General features: G+C 43.2%; 1 protein-coding gene across 4 annotated transcripts in view; it reads left to right on the forward strand.

Moving 5' to 3' along the window:
* ncoa2 (nuclear receptor coactivator 2) overlaps window positions 1-19,310 on the forward strand; it is a 125,046-nt gene that overhangs the window by 96,775 nt on the left and 8,961 nt on the right. For 2 of the 4 annotated variants that reach the window (XM_061965422.1, XM_061965421.2), the window contains exons 8-19: window positions 1,698-1,799; window positions 4,752-4,892; window positions 4,978-5,125; window positions 5,360-6,692; window positions 12,972-13,170; window positions 13,253-13,447; window positions 13,738-13,935; window positions 14,270-14,396; window positions 15,257-15,431; window positions 16,048-16,344; window positions 18,310-18,387; window positions 18,460-18,922. In XM_061965422.1, the coding sequence (XP_061821406.1) occupies window positions 1,698-1,799; window positions 4,752-4,892; window positions 4,978-5,125; window positions 5,360-6,692; window positions 12,972-13,170; window positions 13,253-13,447; window positions 13,738-13,935; window positions 14,270-14,396; window positions 15,257-15,431; window positions 16,048-16,344; window positions 18,310-18,387; window positions 18,460-18,922 (3,456 nt within the window). The remainder of the gene's footprint in view (window positions 1-1,697; window positions 1,800-4,751; window positions 4,893-4,977; window positions 5,126-5,359; window positions 6,693-12,971; window positions 13,171-13,252; window positions 13,448-13,737; window positions 13,936-14,269; window positions 14,397-15,256; window positions 15,432-16,047; window positions 16,345-18,309; window positions 18,388-18,459; window positions 18,923-19,310) is intronic. The other 2 variants (XM_061965423.1, XM_061965424.1) reach the window with 2 other exon arrangements.

Consider the following 19,310-nt stretch of genomic DNA (forward strand, 5'->3'; position numbering starts at 1 on the left):
TCGTAAATCCTTCGAATTCTTCGTCTTCGGTGTCCGAATTGAAAAGTTGCGCTAGCGTGGGATCCAAAATGGCCGGTTCCGTCTCGTAGAAGTCATCGGGAGTCAGTGTCGCTGTTGTTCTGTGAATCCTGCCTTCCGGAAAGCTCGGACCACAGTTGTGACCGAAATATCTGCCCAAGCATTTACGATCCACTGGCAGATGTTGGCGTATGTCGTCCGAGGCTGTCTGCCCGTCTTAGTGAAGGTGTGTTCGCCTTCGGAGCTGTGTGAAAAAAGCCACCCGGCCTCTTCGCGTAAACTTCCCTTAACCACTCGCTCATCTTTTCTTCATCCATCCATCCCTTCGAGTTAGCTTTTATGATGACGCCGGCTGGAAAGGTCTCTTTTGGCAAGGTCTTCCTTTTGAATATCACCATGAGTGGAAGTTAGCATGGCAAGCTAGAACCACAGTGAAGGATGACTTCTCATTCCCTGTGGAGCGAATATTCACCGTACGTGCTCCCGTTCCACAGTGCGGTTCAGTTGCTGTGAAATACGGTAGTAATCCGTGTGCGGATGGAGAGATTGCGTCTTTTTATGACCCGGATCGTTTAGTAGGAGCCATTTTGTGGTCTTTACAGATGTAAACAGGAAATGAAACGTACGGTGATATCCGCGCGTTTTTTCTTCTTCTTCCGGGGGCGGGTGAAGCGCTTCCTGTTCTATGGGGGCGGGTGAAGCGCTTCCTGTTCTATGGGGGCGGGTGCTTTCCTTGGCGGTTGCTTGCGTAGAAGAAGAAGCGCTTCCTGTTCTACCGGGAAAAAAGATGGCGGCTGTTTACCGAAGTTGCGAGACCGAAACTTTATGAAAATGAATCGTAATAAAGCGCACCGGGTTATTAGGCGCACTGTCAGCTTTTGAGAAAAATTGTGGTTTTTAGGTGCGCCTTATAGTGCGGAAAATACGGTAACCTTTGAGTCAGCACTTTGCAAAGCACTGGCGCACATTAGTCCCAAAGCAATTGCAATATTGTGCAACTAACCTAACTTTGTTTGCTCCGTGCGTTTGACATACAGCTTCCTTCCTGCTAAGCTACAAATTAGAATAGATGAAAACTCAGAGCTTTGTTTCAACCTGTCCTCTGCACTCCTTGGCTGTGTTTGTGTGGCTGCTTGTAAGCCAGCTGGATTTTTTTAATTTTTTTTGCAAACTAGGACCACTGTAGCGGAGGTGGGCGGGATCTCTGGTTATAGTTGCTAAATGCTGTGCGGAGGGTTCACTGGTATACGTGCCAGACCACCCAAAGGGCCTATGTTGTATGTCAGAATGGGATATATTGTGTGGATCTTTTTGAAGGCCCAGAACTGGACTTGATTTGGTCATTTATGTTTGAAACATTATTCATGTGAGGCCAGGGGATTTATTAGTGAAATGGCACTGTACTTACTGTAGCTGAGGCCAGTCTCACACACACTCAAAGGTCACACTTGATCATTTCCCTTGCCAGCCATAGATGCTCCTCCTCATGAAAGGCAAGGAGGGGGAGCCCTGTTCCCTTTCCTCATTAATAACTGTATTAATTATTCTGCCTGGGAATAACATGCATTTCATTATCTTTTCACTTGTCCCCTCTATCACCGCCGTCCCCCACACCCCCCTTCGCCCTGACTATATCGGTCCTGTACACATCAATTTCTTCTCTCCATCGCTTACTTTAGACTTCCAGTCGTGCCTAATCTGCGTGGCTCGCAGGGTCCCCATGAAGGAGAGGCCCGCGCTTTCTACACACGAGAGCTTCACCACACGGCAAGACCTGCAAGGTACCAAAACTGTCCAAAACATTGTTACGTTTTATTCTGAAGACTGACACTTGAAGTTTACCATAGTGATGGCCATTTCTGATATCTTTTTCCTCACATATAGGTACCTAAAATCTAAAAGTCCACTTGTTTACCACTACAACCCACAATAATAAACATAGTCAGTGTTTCCCACAGGACTGCAATCTATCTGTGGTGCTGGGTAACTGGAAACACAAATACAATATCTTATTATTCTGTCATGTCATGCAATAAACTAAATGTCTGCATCCTATATGCATGTAAGTGAATATTAATATAAACAATGCTAGAACATATAATTGGTGCCAATTAAATTGTAGTGAGCATGCGCAGGTTGAAATGGTTGGTTTTTGGGTGGGAGCGAAAGGGGGGAGATGTAACAGAAAATAAATGAGAATCACTTATTTATTCCAATATTGTAGTGCTGCCTGAGACTGAGCCAGTCAGTGGCCACAATACTGAACAGAGTGCCTTGATTGCATTTTGATTTTTGACCAGCAGGATTTTTTTCTGTAAACCCAGGCCAATCCTCCTCTGAGTCTGCCCTTAAGTATGGTATACCCCAAGGTTCAATTTGGCACCTGTCCTCTTTTCTTTATAAATGCTTCCCCTGGGTGCGGTTTTTAAAAAGCACAGTGACTCTTTTCACTGTTTCGTCGATGATATTCAAATATATCTGCCTGTAACAGTAAGTAATACCCAGGTTGCCATGACTACTCTACAGAACTGTTTGTATGATGTTTAGGAATGGTTTGGAGGCCAATTTTTATACTATAAAAATAAAACAGAAATTGTCGTATTTGGTCAAACAAACCCGCTGCAAGGACATCACAGTGCTATTGGTCCTCTGTCCTCATATTGCCACACATCAGCAAGGAGCCTTGGAGTTATTTTTGACAGCTTGCTTAAGCTGGACAAACAAATTAGCTCTGTAATTAAATCTAGCTTCTCTCAGCTACGACTCCTTGACAGTATCTTCCACAGGCTGACTTTGAAAGAGCTATCCATGCATTTGTGACGTCACGCCTGGATTACTGTAATTATTTGTATGTAGGCCTGGACCAGGGCTCTCTTCCAGCAGCTGCACCACTTGCAGAATTCTGCTGCTCGTCTTTTAACCAAAACCAAATGAGGTGAGCACATTACCCCTCTACTGGCCTCCCTTCATTGGCTCCCAGTTACTTTTAGAGTTCATTTTAAAATGGTACCTTTTGTTTTTAAATACCTACACGAAGTAGCCCCGCTCTATCTTATTGAGATGCTGCAACCTTATTCTCCCAGCAGGACCTTCAGGTCTTCAACCTTATTCTCCCAGCAGGACCTTCAGGTCTTCAGACTATCTCTTCCTGGCTGACTCAAAACCAGAGGAGATAGAGCATTCTCAGTGGCAGAGCCCAGACTGTGGAACAACCTTCCACTATCTATTAGATCCTCCCAGTCTCTGAGACAATTTAAATGTATGTTAAAAACATACTTTTACTCCCTGGCGTTCAAATCTTTTTTTTATTTTATTTCTGGTTTTATAAAAAAATATATTTATTACGTTTTGGTATTTTAAGTGATACATTCTGCACTTCTTTTAAGGTATATTTTACTATTGTGTTTTATTAATCCTTCTGTGTTACAATGTATATGTGACATGCATGCCCTTTTTTTGTTTCAAATTGTTTCTTATGTCTGTACAGCACTTTAGCCAACTGGGGTTGTTTCTATACAGCACTTTAGCCAACTGGGGTTGTTTCTAATTGTGCTATACAAATAAATAAACTGAACTGGTCTCCTCGGGTGGCCAATACTACTGTAGTATTGATATTTTTAGTTTTGTTTAGTTTAGCCATTTTATGCTTAAAAAAACATAGTTTAAGCCAAAGATATGTAGAATATGCTTTAAAAAATTGTAACGGAAAAATACCGGTGATAGGGTGAAGGCACAAACTTTAAATTACTATGTGGCAATGAACAGCTTGAGTTAATGAGGCGATTATTTATTAATATATATATTCACTGTTACAAGTGGCCCCTCAATGAAAACAAGTTTGACAGCCCTGTCTTAAAGCTGTCTTAGAAAACACTGCACCGAACAAAAGCAGAAACGGAAGAAACGCTTTCAAAGTCAAAGATTAAGAAATTAGTCCTCGCATAAATTTTTTACAGATACAGTAGTGTCAAATATATTTATTTTGGTCCAAATTTAACAGTGGCAGGCCACCACAAATACATGAACTGGATCTGTAAATCAATATTTTTTGGTATGGCCATAGACAGAACAGAACTTTTTTTTTTTTGTAAAACAATTGTGCAGGTGTGTAATGTCCTGTGTGTCTGAAGGTTGTATTTATTCCCGTACCTCTTTGGCTTCGATGCATTTGAAGGAATAATAATAACGTAGTTGTCACCAGCTCATAAATCACCCCACGCCAGCACTGTAAGATGATTACCGCTTTGGAGAACAGCCCTTAGGATTCAACACATTAAAGTCTTGTGTGACAATTGTTTGTCTTTACTGTTGGGGGTAGAGTTTTCCCTCAGAGCTGGTCTTAAACATGAACAAACACACAAAAATAAAAAAGTGAAGTGAATTATATTTATATAGCGCTTTTCTCTAGTGACTCAAAGCGCTTTACATAGTGAAACCCAATATCTAAGTTACATTTAAACCAGTGTGGGTGGCACTGGGAGCATGTGGGTAAAGTGTCTTGCCCAAGGACTAGGATAGCGGAAGCGGGAATCGAACCTGCAACCCTCAAGTTGCTGGCACGGCCGCTCTACCAACCGAGCTATACCGCCCCAAAATGTGTTTGCTTTACTTTATCTGATCTAATGTCTCCAAGTGGAGTTGACAACGACATTGTAAATTTTCAATTTAAGTGCAACAGGTGGGGATCTGCATAGAAAGCTTCCCTAATCCCCTCCTCTGTTTGCTGTTCAAAGGCAAGATAACGTCGCTGGATACCAGTCTGCTGCGGGCCTCCATGAAGCCGGGATGGGAGGACCTGGTGCGCCGCTGCATCCAGCGCTTCCACCTCCAGAACGATGGGGAAATGTCCTTCGCCAAACGTCATCAGCAGGAAGGTAAACCTTACAACTATCTCCAGTGGCTTGTTTTTTGTTTGTTGTTTTTTTAACCTATAATAGTTATTTGCACTCCTGTTTTCAGTTCTTCGCCATGGCCAGGCATTCAGTCCCATCTACCGCTTTTCCCTCTCGGATGGAACCATCGTGTCAGCCCACACGAAGAGCAAATTGGTGCGCTCGCATGCCACCAACGAGCCTCAGCTCTACATGTCTCTGCACATTCTACAGAGGTATGCCTTGCTGTGTGTCAGACAGAGAGCATAAACTTCCTGGCATATTTTAACGTAATGCACTGCTTTGTGAGCATTCATATAGGTCCTTGATGATAGAATGTTGTGAGTTTATGTTACTGATAGTTTTAGCAGTGCAGTTAATCCTTGTATAAATGTCACGCTGACCGATTAGAAGGTATTATCAAAAACCTTGTTCTTTCAGTTCATAAAAAGTGTTTGTGTTAACTGCAGGGAGCAGACAGTATGCGGGATGGGCCAGGACATGGGTCCTGGCGCTCAGGCCACAGGGATGGCTCCCAAGCCAATGAACTCCTCCACTCCCTCTATGACTCCACCGACACCGGGAAGTTTGCCAGGCTCAGGACCTCAGGGCCAAGACACGACTATCAGCAGCAACAGCACGCCTTTCTCTCCTCCGGGCCCTGCTGGCCCCCGAGAACCAGCAACCATAGGGGGGGGACACATGCAGGTCTACCGTCAAGGCTGCCCCCAACCACACGGCCACACTGGAGGAATGCAGCCTCCCCAACAGGGCCAGAACTGGCGAATGAACAGTCCCTCTCGTGCCAGCCCCAGCCCAGCCGGCGGACCCCACGCGCCTCAGCAGAACTCGATGCTCTCCCCCAGGCACCGTGGGAGTCCTGGCGGAGCGGGCAGTCCGCGAGTAGCAGGAGGCCTTCACTCCCCTTCCCCAGTGGGGATGTGCGTGGGAGGGCCCGGTGGTGCAGGTGGTAGCACAACAAGCAGCCATGCCAACAGCTACACCAGCAGTTCCCTGTCAGCTTTGCAGGTCCTAAGCGAGTGTCACGGTGTAGGACACGGGCACGGGCACCCTCATGCACACACACTAGGCTCTCCCGATCGTAGGATAGGCTCTCCAGCCAGCGTCACACCAGGATCAGGTGTAAACACTCATCTCATGTCAAAACTCGGCGCAGGGGCCACAGACTCGTTTGGCCCTCACACTGAAGTAGGTCAGGGGGGGCACACCCCAGGTCAGACAGAAAGCAACATTACTGAACCTAAAGACGAGAGGGAGGGGCCACTTGAGGGCCATGAATCTCACAGTCATCTTCATGACAACAAGGGCCACACTAAGTTACTACAACTGCTCACTACCAAACCAGAGCCTCTGGAGACCCCCCTGTCTCCTAATGCTGGATGCGACGGTAAGGACCAAGCTGGGACTGTGGTCCGGGGTGGCCATTCTGGAGTAAGTACTCACGCCACCTCCCTTAAAGAAAAACACAAGATCCTCCACCAACTCCTGCAGAACAGCACGTCTCCCGTGGACCTGGCCAAGCTCACCGCCGAGGCCACGGGTAAGGAGCTAGGCCAGGAGCAAGGCCAGGGTGCCTCTGGGGGAGACATCACCCCAAAGCAGGAACCCCTCAGCCCCAAGAAGAAGGACAACGCTCTGCTCCGTTATCTGCTGGATAAGGACGACACAGCGCTGAAGGACAAGGTTCCTAAGCTGGAGCCAGGGGAGGTGAAGGTGGAAGTAGGCAAACATCCGCTTGTCAAAACGGAGAAACAAGATGTCGGATACGACCAAGCTGAGCAGGTCAGTTGTTGTTTTTTAATTATTGCTTTTAAGTTGTCTTGTGAGGAATTGCTGCTAAAATGTCAACATGTTTAGCTTCCTTTTCTCCTGGGTTGGTTTCTCCACATCCACACAGAATGCTTCCACCCAAATCAAGGTCGCGTTATAGCAGGGCTGTCCAAACTTTTTCCACATCCTGAAAATTCGAGAATGTGGGGGCCATTTTGATATTGTGTCCTATCTTGAACCAACAAAAGATGGTCAGCTTTGCTTGAGGAAGATGCTCTTTAACTCCTCAAGCAATAAGACATTTAAAAATATCTCAAACAATGCTTGTCCCAAGGCAGTGTCACCAGAAAGAACAAACCACAATCACAATGCAAACATAAAAATATGACAACACAGTACATAACCAATAATTCAAGCATATACAACAACTAATGCTATCAATACACGCAGCTATTTAAGCAATACATGAATGAAGGTTGGAAACACTACAGTGTTTTTTCATTTTGTAAACAGGCTAAAACCAATCCAGCTTAGATATGTTAATAAATATACTGCCGATAGAGCGTATATTTAAACTTTTTGACATTAAAATCTACCTTTTCTTCCTTTTTTTGTCATCATCGTTGATGTTTTGTTTTTTTGTTTAATTTCAGAATACAGTGGTACCTCAACTTACATTGCCTTCCACAACCAAGGCCTTAACTTAAAACACTTGTGTCTCTCAGCACCCCAGCCCATTGAATTGAATGGAAATCAGTTTAATCTGTGCTTGACCCATATAAATACAAAAAATATAACATTCAATACGCATTTTAAAAAGAAAAACAAAACTTTTAAACAAGAAAAAATGTTTGAGAAACAATATAGTAGAATGTACTACAAACAACCACACTACAGTCTGTTTATCTAATAATATAATAATATTGTTAAGCATTTACTTTGAGTACTGGGCAATTGTGATATCATGTTCAAGTTGTTTCTCCGTCCAGGCAAGTTTGTTTATTATAAGCAACTTGTTTTTCGTAGAGCTTGTTGTGTGTTTCTCCCGTGACATCTGGCAACACTGTCTGTGTAGGAACGTGGACATTTATCTTGCACACAAACGTATTTGAGTGATGGCCCAGAGAAGTCAGTTGACAAACAAGAGATATGTCTAACATCCAGTTTGAAAAATGTCAAACACAGCATCTGCAAATGTCAAACACAGCATCTGCAGCTTTTCAATATTTTCATGGATAAAAGTTTGGACGTTTTTGTCCGCATGCCAATGAGGCTGCTAACAGGTAGGCCATATTTTTAACAGTTTATTGTCCTGATTTGGTCTTCCAATTCTCCTCCTTTGCACTAACTTTCTCTGTTCCGGTAGTTGGAGGGCAGGATTGTGTCGATCTCTGAGTGGCGCTCAATCTCGTCAACTGTTGGTTTCTTGAGTAGACGAAGCAGGAACAGCAATGCCTAACAATATATTAACTCTTTATTGCTCAAACGGCACAGCCCTGTCACAAATAGTACTTCAACCGCTGGTGAAAATGTTCGTAACTCATGAAAAAGCATAACAAAAATCTGAGAGACAGATCCTAACGCAAAGTACTCGTAAGTCCCCAAAACATTTTTCAAATGAGCTCTTGATCCACACTTTGGATGCCCCTGCATTGTATGCAAAAAAAGGCAGAAAATATTGCAGTCTGCAATGTAACTGGAAGTAGCAGCAGCCACTACTAATTAGCTGCAGGCGACAAGTGCCAATTTGGACTTCTCAGCGAGAGAGAAACTGCCTGCTCCAACGCCGTGTGCTGCATGAAATCAGACCACGCTGGCCCGCAGTACGATGGAAGACGGCCAGTTATCGCCTGGCTACTCCACTGAAATGAAAACACTTTTGTGTGGCCGCTTGACAATTCTGGCAGCGGCCCGTTTTTTAACTACAGGTGTCTCCAAATCAACCAAAAGTGATATCGTGACTAACTTCATCACTGCTTGTGGGTTGGCAGCGCGGGCCAAAGGGATGCTGTCTTCCATCTTCAAACAACTGTGACATTTGGAAGGAGCCCCTGTGGCTCTCCAGCCATTTGATCCCGCCTGCGTTTGGCTGGAATCTGCAGGTTTGGCACTGAGCTCGGGTCGTGGCTGGCGCTGAAAGAAAGAATTGGAAGGTGCGGGGCGGAGAGATAGGAATCTGGAGTGAACAGGGAGAGTGTTGCTGAAATTTCAATGTAGCCACAGATTCCGAAAGAAAAAACGAACAAGTCACATACAGTTTGAACTTGCTTGTTCAGGCAGTCATGAAGCGGCAGTGCAGATCCATGCGGTATGGAGGAGGGTCTAGAAATCAGGTCATCTAATGTGCAGCGATTGATATTTCACAAATGCTCACCAAAGCAGACCAGGAAGCATCTCTGACATGCTCCTTTTTGCAAGCTATACTCCTAATGTACACTATATGCTTGGCTTGAGCACTATGTAAAAAAGAAAAAGGTACCACTGTAGAAGCGAACAAAGAGGGAGAGATGAGGGCGGTGTAGATACCCCCAGGAGAGCCCAGCCTCGCCAGGCAGAGTGAAAATGATGAGCCATATGCTCCTGCGTGTCCTCTACGCTGCCATGGAGATAGCAGCGAGAGAGGGAGGCGCCGTGTTCAGAGAGCCAGCATTGGAGCGACTTGGAAATAGGAGAGCGGGGAGACGCCGGATGCTTTATTTGATGTGCTGAACGTTGAAATCCCGGCTCCTTCCCCGTCTCCTCCAGACGCAGCTACGACGTTGTTAGTTACATGTTGGCAAGTGGGGTGCTGGTGAATAGCTGCTCAGCCATGTGTGAGCAATGACTGTACTAGTTAAAAAGTCCACTCCTCCCTCTCTCCAACTCACCCACTGCTCTTTTTCTCTCTCGCTCTGCCTCCCCTTGCTATAATGCTCATGATAGTTTGAGGGCTGAATTATTGATGCAGGAGCAGGGCTACATGTGAAATCAGAGCAGAGTTCACTCGTCATTGCAAAAGAGACTGTCGGAATGGCCCAGTGGACTCTGCGCTTCTGTGTCACACCCAAAATGCCACATTGGTGTCAAAACAAAAAGGCGGGAATTAATAGATTTTTTTTTACCCGCCTAGCCTCATCATTAACTCGTCAACTTTGGGCAGCTCTTCGCGCTCGTTCCTGACACACCGGATGTGGATCGCGTTACATGCATGGAAAGCGGAGAGATTTATAGAAAGAGGAGCCATTAAGGGTAAAAAAGCAAAGCGGAGTGGCCGAGAGAACAGAAAGTGGGAGGGGAAGAGAAACGGAGAAGAGGAGGAAGGGAGCAAAGTGAGAGTGTACAGGAGCATTACATCATTCCTGACCTCATTAGGGCTTTTCTCTGTCTCACCACCTACCCACCACCCCCAGCCCTGCCACTCTCCGAAGCACTCCCATATATCCTCCCAGAGTGATTGGCTTTGTGCTGCATTCCCTGTGCTGCTGTTTATGGTCAAGTGCGAATAAACTCCATAGCACAAATGAATTGTGTGCATGCAGATATGGCCCCAGCTTCTTTTAATTCTAGGGTTTCTGCAGCCTTGCACACTTTAGGCACAATTGCCTCTTCATCTTGAAAAAAGTATGCAGTTAAAACAGCTGTTTTCTTGTACTGTAGTGTGATCTTGAGTGATTCCTGGTTTACTGCCTTCTGGTGGCTTGTTATCGCTATTGCAACTTATTTACCTCAAGTTCCCCCAAGCCTCAGCATTGTTGGTTTTTGTGTGAAATCACAGAGCAGTAAGTGTTGGTTTTGTGAAGTTGTTCAGGGCTTCACTTTTTGTGGGCTGCTTCTGCAGTACTGTTGTAAAAATGTGTGGCCCTCTGTGATGTTGATATTTATTTAATGTAGTGAGTCCCCGGGACCCACAGCTAATGATTGGAGTGGGTCGCTGGGACATTTAATGGGTCCTCCAATTTATTCAAAAACAAAAACAAAAAAAATCAGGATCTTATTTTCTTCTTTATTTTTTTATATTTTAATTTATTGCCCTGGTGTGTGAATGTGAGTGTGAATGTTGTCTGTCTATCTGTGTTGGCCCTGCGATGAGGTGGCGACTTGTCCAGGGTGTACACCGCCTTCCGCCCGATTGTAGCTGAGATAGACTCCAGCGCCCCCCGCGACCCTGAAGGGAATAAGCAGTAGAAAATGGATGGATGGAATTTGATATTGTAAAAAAAATAATACAGGCAATAAAAAAACAAGACACTTTTTTTTTACCCTCCAAAAAAACGAAAAAGAAAAAAAATGTAGTGTTAAACTCCTATCATGAAGGTTTTATGGTCTTGGTTGTAATTAACGTACATGTTAATTTATATTGAAATATCTAAAATAAAACGTACAATTCAAAATGTTCACAGATGCCTTCTGTGCATCAAAAAATGACAGCCACCATTTAAATTATTTTTCATCACTGCCACTGCAGTGTTCGTTTTATTTCATTCCAGCATGTCCCCTAAACATTAAAATACTACCAACACGAAAGAGCACAGCATTGAGCAGTTGAAACGTAGGTTTATTTATAATGAAGTTTGTATTTTTAATTGTTTAATTGAAATATGTGGTAAGTTGGTAAGTGGCTAGTTGTTTTAGTAGCAGCTTCACTAGAATGTTGTGATACTGTGTACAGGTGATCACGTCTGTGCTGAGCAGATGCACAGAAGGTTGAAACAGCGCAGTGTAATGTGGTGTTTAGAAAGTTATATAGACGGTATATTGCCAGGTATTTTGATATTAATATTGTCCCTTAAAACGTCTTATGATTTGTTTCTACATGTAAAACACTTCCTTGTGGTCTACATATCATGTAATAGTGGTTATTTAGTCAAAATGTTGCATAGATCATGTTTTACAGACCATTTTCAAACCACTTTCTGCCGTTTTGTGGGTGGTCTTATTCACGTGCCTCCAGTTTGACTGTGTCTTCTCCCCGTAAGCCATGTTGTAGTTCTTAGTGCTTCCATATGGAGTCTACTTACGGATGAAAGTTCGAACTATACACTACTTTGTATTAGAACTGGCAACAAGTGAGGATGCATCTGCATGTACGAGTCAGTCTGCCCCACAACAAGAAAAAGAAGGAACTTAGTGACTACAGCGTCGGACTACAATGGCCCACTCGCGCGAAGCTTTCGGGTAAATCTCTACCATACATGGAGATATCCGTTGACGTCACAATTGGAAAAAAATGTCGCAAATAGGGCAAATTCCAGAGGGCTCGTTTGGAGAAAGTATGAACAATGGCAAGATTGTTTTATGAATATATTTGCTATGCCTTTGTGGTTTTATTTCTAATTCTCAGTATTTACGCAGATTCCAAATACACAAAAATAAGTCGATTAAGGTGTTTCGTTATTGAAAAATTTATCAAATAGCTTTGAATGTGCCCATCTATTTCTAGCTTTAAAAACTTTAGCTGGCGGACTTTGGCTAAAATGATGGTTAAAGCTATTTTTCACACAACTTAATCTCTCGCTAGCTAGCTAAGGAGCTAAAAATCGTCCAACGAGAGTCGAAGACATGTCTCTGCTATAAATTCTTCCGCACCACGGACGTACTGCCATGAAAAGAAAGGTCCACTTTGCAAATTGAGGAAGTTATTTGTGTCTTTGACATGTTTAGTTTTTACGCACGCTGTTTTTTCCCTTATTATTGCTCAGCAGACACTGAACCCGCTTATGTCTGGAAAAATACGAGCAATTACATCACCGACTATCATCGGCAGAAGAATTTGTCTGTGACAAACTTTACTCCTGATTTTTGTCGACCGCATTAAAGAATGGTTGCGTCCTTACTTTTTAACACTATGTATAATTTTTCATGGGAAAATTGAGGTGAGTGGAAAGTGACTTGACTGCGCCCTTTCAGATAATTATGCTTTAGGGACGCAGGATGTGCACCTAGCAACATCACTGGCCTTAAAACAGACCTTTGTTAAGACGACTATCCCGATTGTCCATGTGTATGGACGTAGCAGAGAGCAGGACAGGCTCCTCATTTAGCCAAGAGTCTGTGTGGCCTAGAATCCATTGCAAGCGCTCAGTCCCACCCTGTTATCAGACTTTATAACTCACATGTAGCTTCCAGAAACAGCTTGCGCTGATTTTATTTATTTAATTTTAACTGCTTTTTATGTGTGTGCATGTTTTTAGTTTCCTTGCTAAGGCAAACTAATTTCCTCTTTTTCAGAGGATGAATAAAGTTGATCTCTTGTCATTGTTCAGGCTGTTAGATAAGAACGCCTCCTCAAATCCGTCTGCTCTCCCCCTACAGTCGTCGGAGCTGGATGACATCTTGAATGACCTACAGAATGCCCAGCCGCAGCTCTTCGGTGAGCCACGGCCCATGTCGCTGCCCAGCCCCATGGACAAACAGAACATCATCAATGACATCTTGCAGATGTCCGAGAGCAACCCGGCAGTCACAGCGCAACAGCAGCACAGGAATGTTGGCGGCGGCATGGGTCCAACTAGTAAGTTCCACGTTTCGTTATTTATTGTGCACTTTGCAGTTGAATAATAATCAAGTACTTCCTTCACTTGTCTGCCTTTTAGATTTTGGCGGTGTCCGACCGGGGCAACCAGGCAGGGTTGTGCCTGTAAGGAGCGTTTCTCTGGACATGAACGCGTCGCCACAGTACCCAATAAGGACCACAAGCCCGTACGCTCTCGTACAGCAGCAGCAGTCGCAGCAAGGCATGGTGGGAGGTCACGGCATGATGGCTAACCAGGCCAACCTGGTTGGCACAGGTGTGTTTACGCTTCGTATTGTTGGGAGAAGCGCTTCTCCTGACATAACGCCTATCTGTGGTGGAATTCAATTATAAATCTAATTAATGAAGTGCTATAGTTTTTAATTGGATTTTTCTATATGAGGTTAAATATAATTGGCAGTCCTCTTTTAGTATTAGTTGCACATTTGCACACTCGTCACTCTTTTCCTTTGAGAGGAAACCAAGCCATATGTCGATATTTTTTTGCAACATTTTGTGTCATGTGTTCAAAGATATCCACTCGCCCTCTGTCTCGTCTCCATCCAGGTCTTATGGGTCCAAACGGCCCTCGGCCGGGCATGCAGCAGCAGGAAGGCTGGGCGGGCTCAGCCTCAGCTCCGCCCCTTGGGACCCCCGGACAGCAGGGGGCCTTGCAGGGCAGGATGGGCCCCACCGGTGCTCCTATGAGGCCCAACAGCCAAACGGGGCCCCGGCAAATGTTGCAGTCATCGATGATGCCCAACAGTAAGGCTGTTGTTGGCTTCAAATAGAATAAATAAAAAGGCAGTCTGTGTGTCTAAGCGGTACATTTCAAAAGTGGCCCTTTTGAACTTCAGTCTGTATTCATTCAGCAAGTGCTCCAACATTTCAACACATATGAAAGCACATCTGAAAAGCCCTTGACTCACCCACACTCATTGATGACATTACTCAGATTTAAGGTTAAGAGGGCCATCTAGTGGCAAAGTGCAGCATAGTACACAATGTTCTCAATAGTCAGATAAGGCTCGCTCGCTTCTTGAGCAGTAAAAACAAATCAACACAATTGAGAATAAATGTCTGTTTTTTCTCTATCTAGCCCAAGCTGACATGGATATCAGTATGGTGGGCCATTTCTCCCAGCAGCAGGCTCCTCCCAACCAGACGGCGCCCTGGCCAGACAGCATGATGCCAATTGACCAGACAGCGTTTGTGAACCAGAACAGGTAGAGATTTAAAATATAAGATATAATAAGTCACAGACTGATAATTTATATTAAGCATACAAATGTGCTTCAGGACTAGGGCTGCGAATCTTTGGGTGTCCCACGATTCGATTCAATATCGATTCTTGGGGTCACGATTCGATTATAAATCGATTTTTTCGATTCAACGTGATTCTCGATTCAAAAACGATATTTTTCCGATTCAAAACAATTCTCTATTCATTCAATACATAGAATTTCAGCAGGATCTACCCCAGTCTGCTGACATGCAAGCAGAGTAGTAGATTTTTGTAAAAAGCTTTTATAATTGTAAAGGACAATGTTTTATCAACTGATTGCAATAATGTCAATTTGTTTTAACTATTAAATGAACCAAAAATATGAGTTATTTTATCTTTGTGAAAATATTGGACACAGTGTGTTGTCAAGCTTATGAGATGTGATGCAAGTGTAAGCCACTGTGACACTATTGTTCTTTTCTTTTTAATTTTTTTTTTATAAATGTCTAATGATAATGTCAATGAGAGATTTTTAATCACTGCTATGTTGAAATTGTTACTAATATTGATACTATTGTTGATAATATTCATTTTTGTTTCACTACTTTTGGATTGTTCTATGTCGTGTTTGTGTCTCCTCTCAATTGCTCTGTTTATTGCTGTTCTGAGTGTTGCTGAGTCGGGTTTGGTTTTGGAATTGGATTGCATTGTTATGGTATTGCTGTGTATTGTTTTGTTGGATTGATTAATAAAAAAATAAAAATAAATCTATTTTTGAAAAATTAGAATCAATACTGAATCGTACAACGTGAGAATGGCGATTTGAATTCAAATCAATTTTTTTCTCACACCTCTATTCAGGACGCTGCACTCAACACCTCAAGAGGACCTGCTCTGTAACATGGGCCTCAGCGGGGGTGACGGCGGTGCAGTGGATGAGGGCGCACTAATGTCACAATTGTACACTGCGCTAAAAGATTTTGATGGCCTGGAAGAGCTGGACCGGGCTCTTGGCATCCCCGCTCTGATAGAACAGGTCTGTTCCATATCCTTGATGTATCATGGGTGAATGACACCTCAGCGAGTGTGTGGACTCACTGGCTGTATTGACACTGCCCTGACGGTGTATTGTTGTTTCACAATGGTCATCTGCTGGATTAAAAAAGTCACTACATTTGACTTGCAACAAAAATGAATAGTCAGCTGATATTGATTTGTGTTTTTGTATGAATAGATGCACAGAAAGAATTTACCTTATTTGGTGCTATAACATCAAAATGATCCCACACTTTATTTATTTTTTCGTATTTATATTTATTTTTTTATGTTTTATTATTCAGATTGATGATAGTGACAAAAACTGATGTCCAACGCAGAACGCCAGTCCACTGACTTCATGTAGTGAAAGCGTCACTCGTGAGCGAAATAAGTGATTCCTGATAAACACAGTTTGGTGCTTAGCAGTCATATAACACAGTAGTTGTATGGTCTCATGTTTTTTCTTAAAATAACACATACTTCGAGGCTTTGGAAACACTGTATCTTGTGTTTCATAAGGTATCGATGCTTCAGAATCTTTTGACCAATCAGTCATTTCAAGTGTACTTTTCATCATTTTGTTCAAGCATCACAGCAAATTCTTCCTCTATCAGAACCAGACCCTGGACCAGGACCAGTTCCCGCAGGAGCCCTCAATGATGTTAGAACAGAAGCCCCCCATGTACGCCCAGCAGTTTGGCCCCTCTCCGTCACACATGGCTCAGAGGGGGTACCCGGGGGCGCCCATGCAAGAGCCGGGCTTTCACCCCATGTCTGGCCAGATGGGTCCTCGTCCGGGTTACCCCATGATGAGGATGCAGGTTCGGCCCGGACTCAGGCCTGGCGGAGTCGGCGCCAACCAGCCCAACGCACTGCGACTACAACTTCAGCACCGGCTACAGTCACAGCAGGTGCAAACTCGATATTGTAATATCAACACTAGTGTCATTGATTGAAATTTGCATAATTGGCTATGACACATGATTTTTTTTTTTTTTATAAAAGGCTAAAAAAAAATCACTAGTTGTACATATATTTAAAGACAAATCTCTTGTTATTAGTTATTAGTATCAACATGTCTTGTTACATTATATTGTTTTGCGGTGTATTGTTGCTACTTATTTTAATACTACAATGTTCAAGGTTTTATTTGTCACATGCAGTGTACACCACAGTGAAATGCTTTTTTGCATGCTCTCTAGATATTGCGTACTGTGGGATCCAAACACTGTAACACAATCTGCACTTTGTGCACCCCTGGTTTATTTATAGGGCTGTGAATCTTTGAGCACCACACGATTCGATTCGATTCTTGGGAGTAACGATTCAATTCAAAATCGATTCATCATTTAAAATCAATACTTTTTTATTAACATTGAATGCCAGTTCTATGATTACATACGTTTCTCCATAAACTAATTAAACAGCTCCGATAAATGTGTATATTACTTAAAAGAAAACTGCTTTTGTTTAATAAAATGCTTACCAAACATTTAATAAAGTCAAATACAAATAAGGCAAGTATCCACCACTTCTCTTTTCTAAAGTAAATCTGTACAGCAGTTTAACAATATGATTGACCTGAGTAGCTGGACTAGACAGATTATAAAATAATAATATATAAAATAAAATATATATAATATAATTAATCGATTTTTGATAGTGTTTTTAACTAAGAATTGTTCACAACAAGAATTGTGATAATTCGAAAATAATTTTTTTTAACGTATAATATTGTGCCCTTCTGAAATGTTGTCAAGTTTGTCAGCTACGTAAACACTCGTTTTAAATTAGAAATGAAGAATTTCCAACTTGAGGTTGTTTATTGATGGTCTCCAAAATAAAGTTACTATAATTAAGCACGCAAGGTAAAAGTACATTAATATACACATGATGTGCACATGCATGTAGGAATCATGTTAAATCAACAATACAGTTTGGTATAAACAAAAAAGCAATGAAACTATACAGGAAAAAGTTTGGCTTTTATGCTGCTAGCTTAATGCTAACATACATTAAGCGTGCCCATTGACAGGCTAACTAAAATTAGCATTGCGATCCTTTGGAACTCGTGCAATCGTTCAACTAATTAGATTTTAAAGGAACCAAGTTGACAAAACACCAAATGTATTTCTTACAGTATTACAATCCACAAACTCAGTAGAAATTAATGTTGACCGGATTCTTTTTACTACCAGGCCAGTATGCAGGCATGTGAAATGTCCGCGAAAACGCATAAATCTAAGTTTTTAAACATACATTTTCGCGGCAAAATAAAACTTCCATGTTTTTTATGAAATTTAAAAAAATATGATCCATACAAAATTTGTTGAACGCTTGCCTGAGCCGCAGATATTCGCTGTTCCTCTTGCCTTAATACCGCAGTGAGTTGCAGAACAGGGAGACGATCAGGGACACCAAAACAAGCTTAACATGTAAGTGTCAAAAAAGCAGCAAAAAGAGGTTGGCAGATTAGAATAAATCTAAAGGTGAAATATAGTGTAGAAATGCACCCAATTGTAGGAAATGTCTTGATTTTTTAAATGTTCTTTCGAGGTTTGAGCGGCAGCACTTAATTCCGATTTTCCTCTTTATTACGTCAGTTTTCCTCTTTTTTTTCAAAGGGCACATGCCGAGTATGCTGCTCTCTGCACATGTAGGGGGGGGGGGGGGGGGGGGGGGGGGGGGTGTTTAATTGCGGAGGCCCTAAATTTACTTGTGGCAACAAGTATTTGAATGTATGGGAAACAATGTAAACAACACTTGACCTACCTGTATTATTATTTTTCCATTCACGCTATTAATTGTGCGGATTTGTGACCTAACAATGAGTTTGTTTGGTGACTAATGGCGTTTGAACCTTTTTCTCCCCTTAGAACCGACAGCCAATGATGACTCCGATGAGCAGCGTTTCAAATGTGAACCTACCTCTTCGGTCCAACGCTACAAACCAGGTAAGCCTTGTGTGAACGTGACACGTGCACATTCCCAAGCAAACACACACACCCAAGAATTGTTGCATCCAGGGGACCATCAACGCTCAGATGTTGGCGCAGCGTCAGCGGGAGCTCCTGAGCAACCACCTGAGACAGCGGCAGCAGCAACAGGTCCAACAAGCTCAGCAGGTCCAGCAGCAGAGGAGCATGGCAATGCGGGCCCAGGGCCTCAACCTGCCGCCCAACATGAGTAACCCGCGGATTCCCCAGGCCAACCCCCAGCAGTTCCCCTACCCACCCAGCTACGGTACCGGTACAGGCCTGGCGTCGCCACCTCCCCCTACCAGCCCCTTCTCCTCCCCTCTCTCCCCCAGCCTGTCGTCTCTACCCTCCAACCCTCAGCACCACTTGCATGGCACCTCCTCCTCTTCCTCCACCTCCTCCTCCTCCTCCTCCCAGATGATGATGGGAAACACAAGCATGATGGGCGGACAGTACGGGGCCGTACTCAGCCCCCAAATGCAGCACAGTGCCTTTCAGTTTCCCAACTCAGGTACCGCTCCCACACCCTAGCCTGACACACACTTCACCTCACAGCTCCCTAGTGTGTGTGTGTTTGTGTGAATGCACCATCAAGTGACAACCATACTGCTTATTTGTGGATTAAGATCAATTAAAATGGCTTTAATTCACGACAATACACTCTTTATCCACCAGAGGACGCCTTGACTACAGAAATCAATTCAAAATTCTAACAAGCCATCCATCCATTTTCTACCGCTTATTCCCTTCACAGTTTGTAATCTGGAGCTTGTAATTATTCTTCTAATGACCAATATTTCTATTATACGGCATATTTGATTCTGTTTTAACAGGATTTTAAAAAGTGGCTGTGACGTATGTAAGTTCTTTATACAGAGGTCCTGTCTTGATTATATTCA

The sequence above is a fragment of the Nerophis lumbriciformis genome, linkage group LG07 (assembly GCF_033978685.3).
Source record: "Nerophis lumbriciformis linkage group LG07, RoL_Nlum_v2.1, whole genome shotgun sequence".
Lineage (NCBI taxonomy): Eukaryota > Metazoa > Chordata > Actinopteri > Syngnathiformes > Syngnathidae > Nerophis > Nerophis lumbriciformis.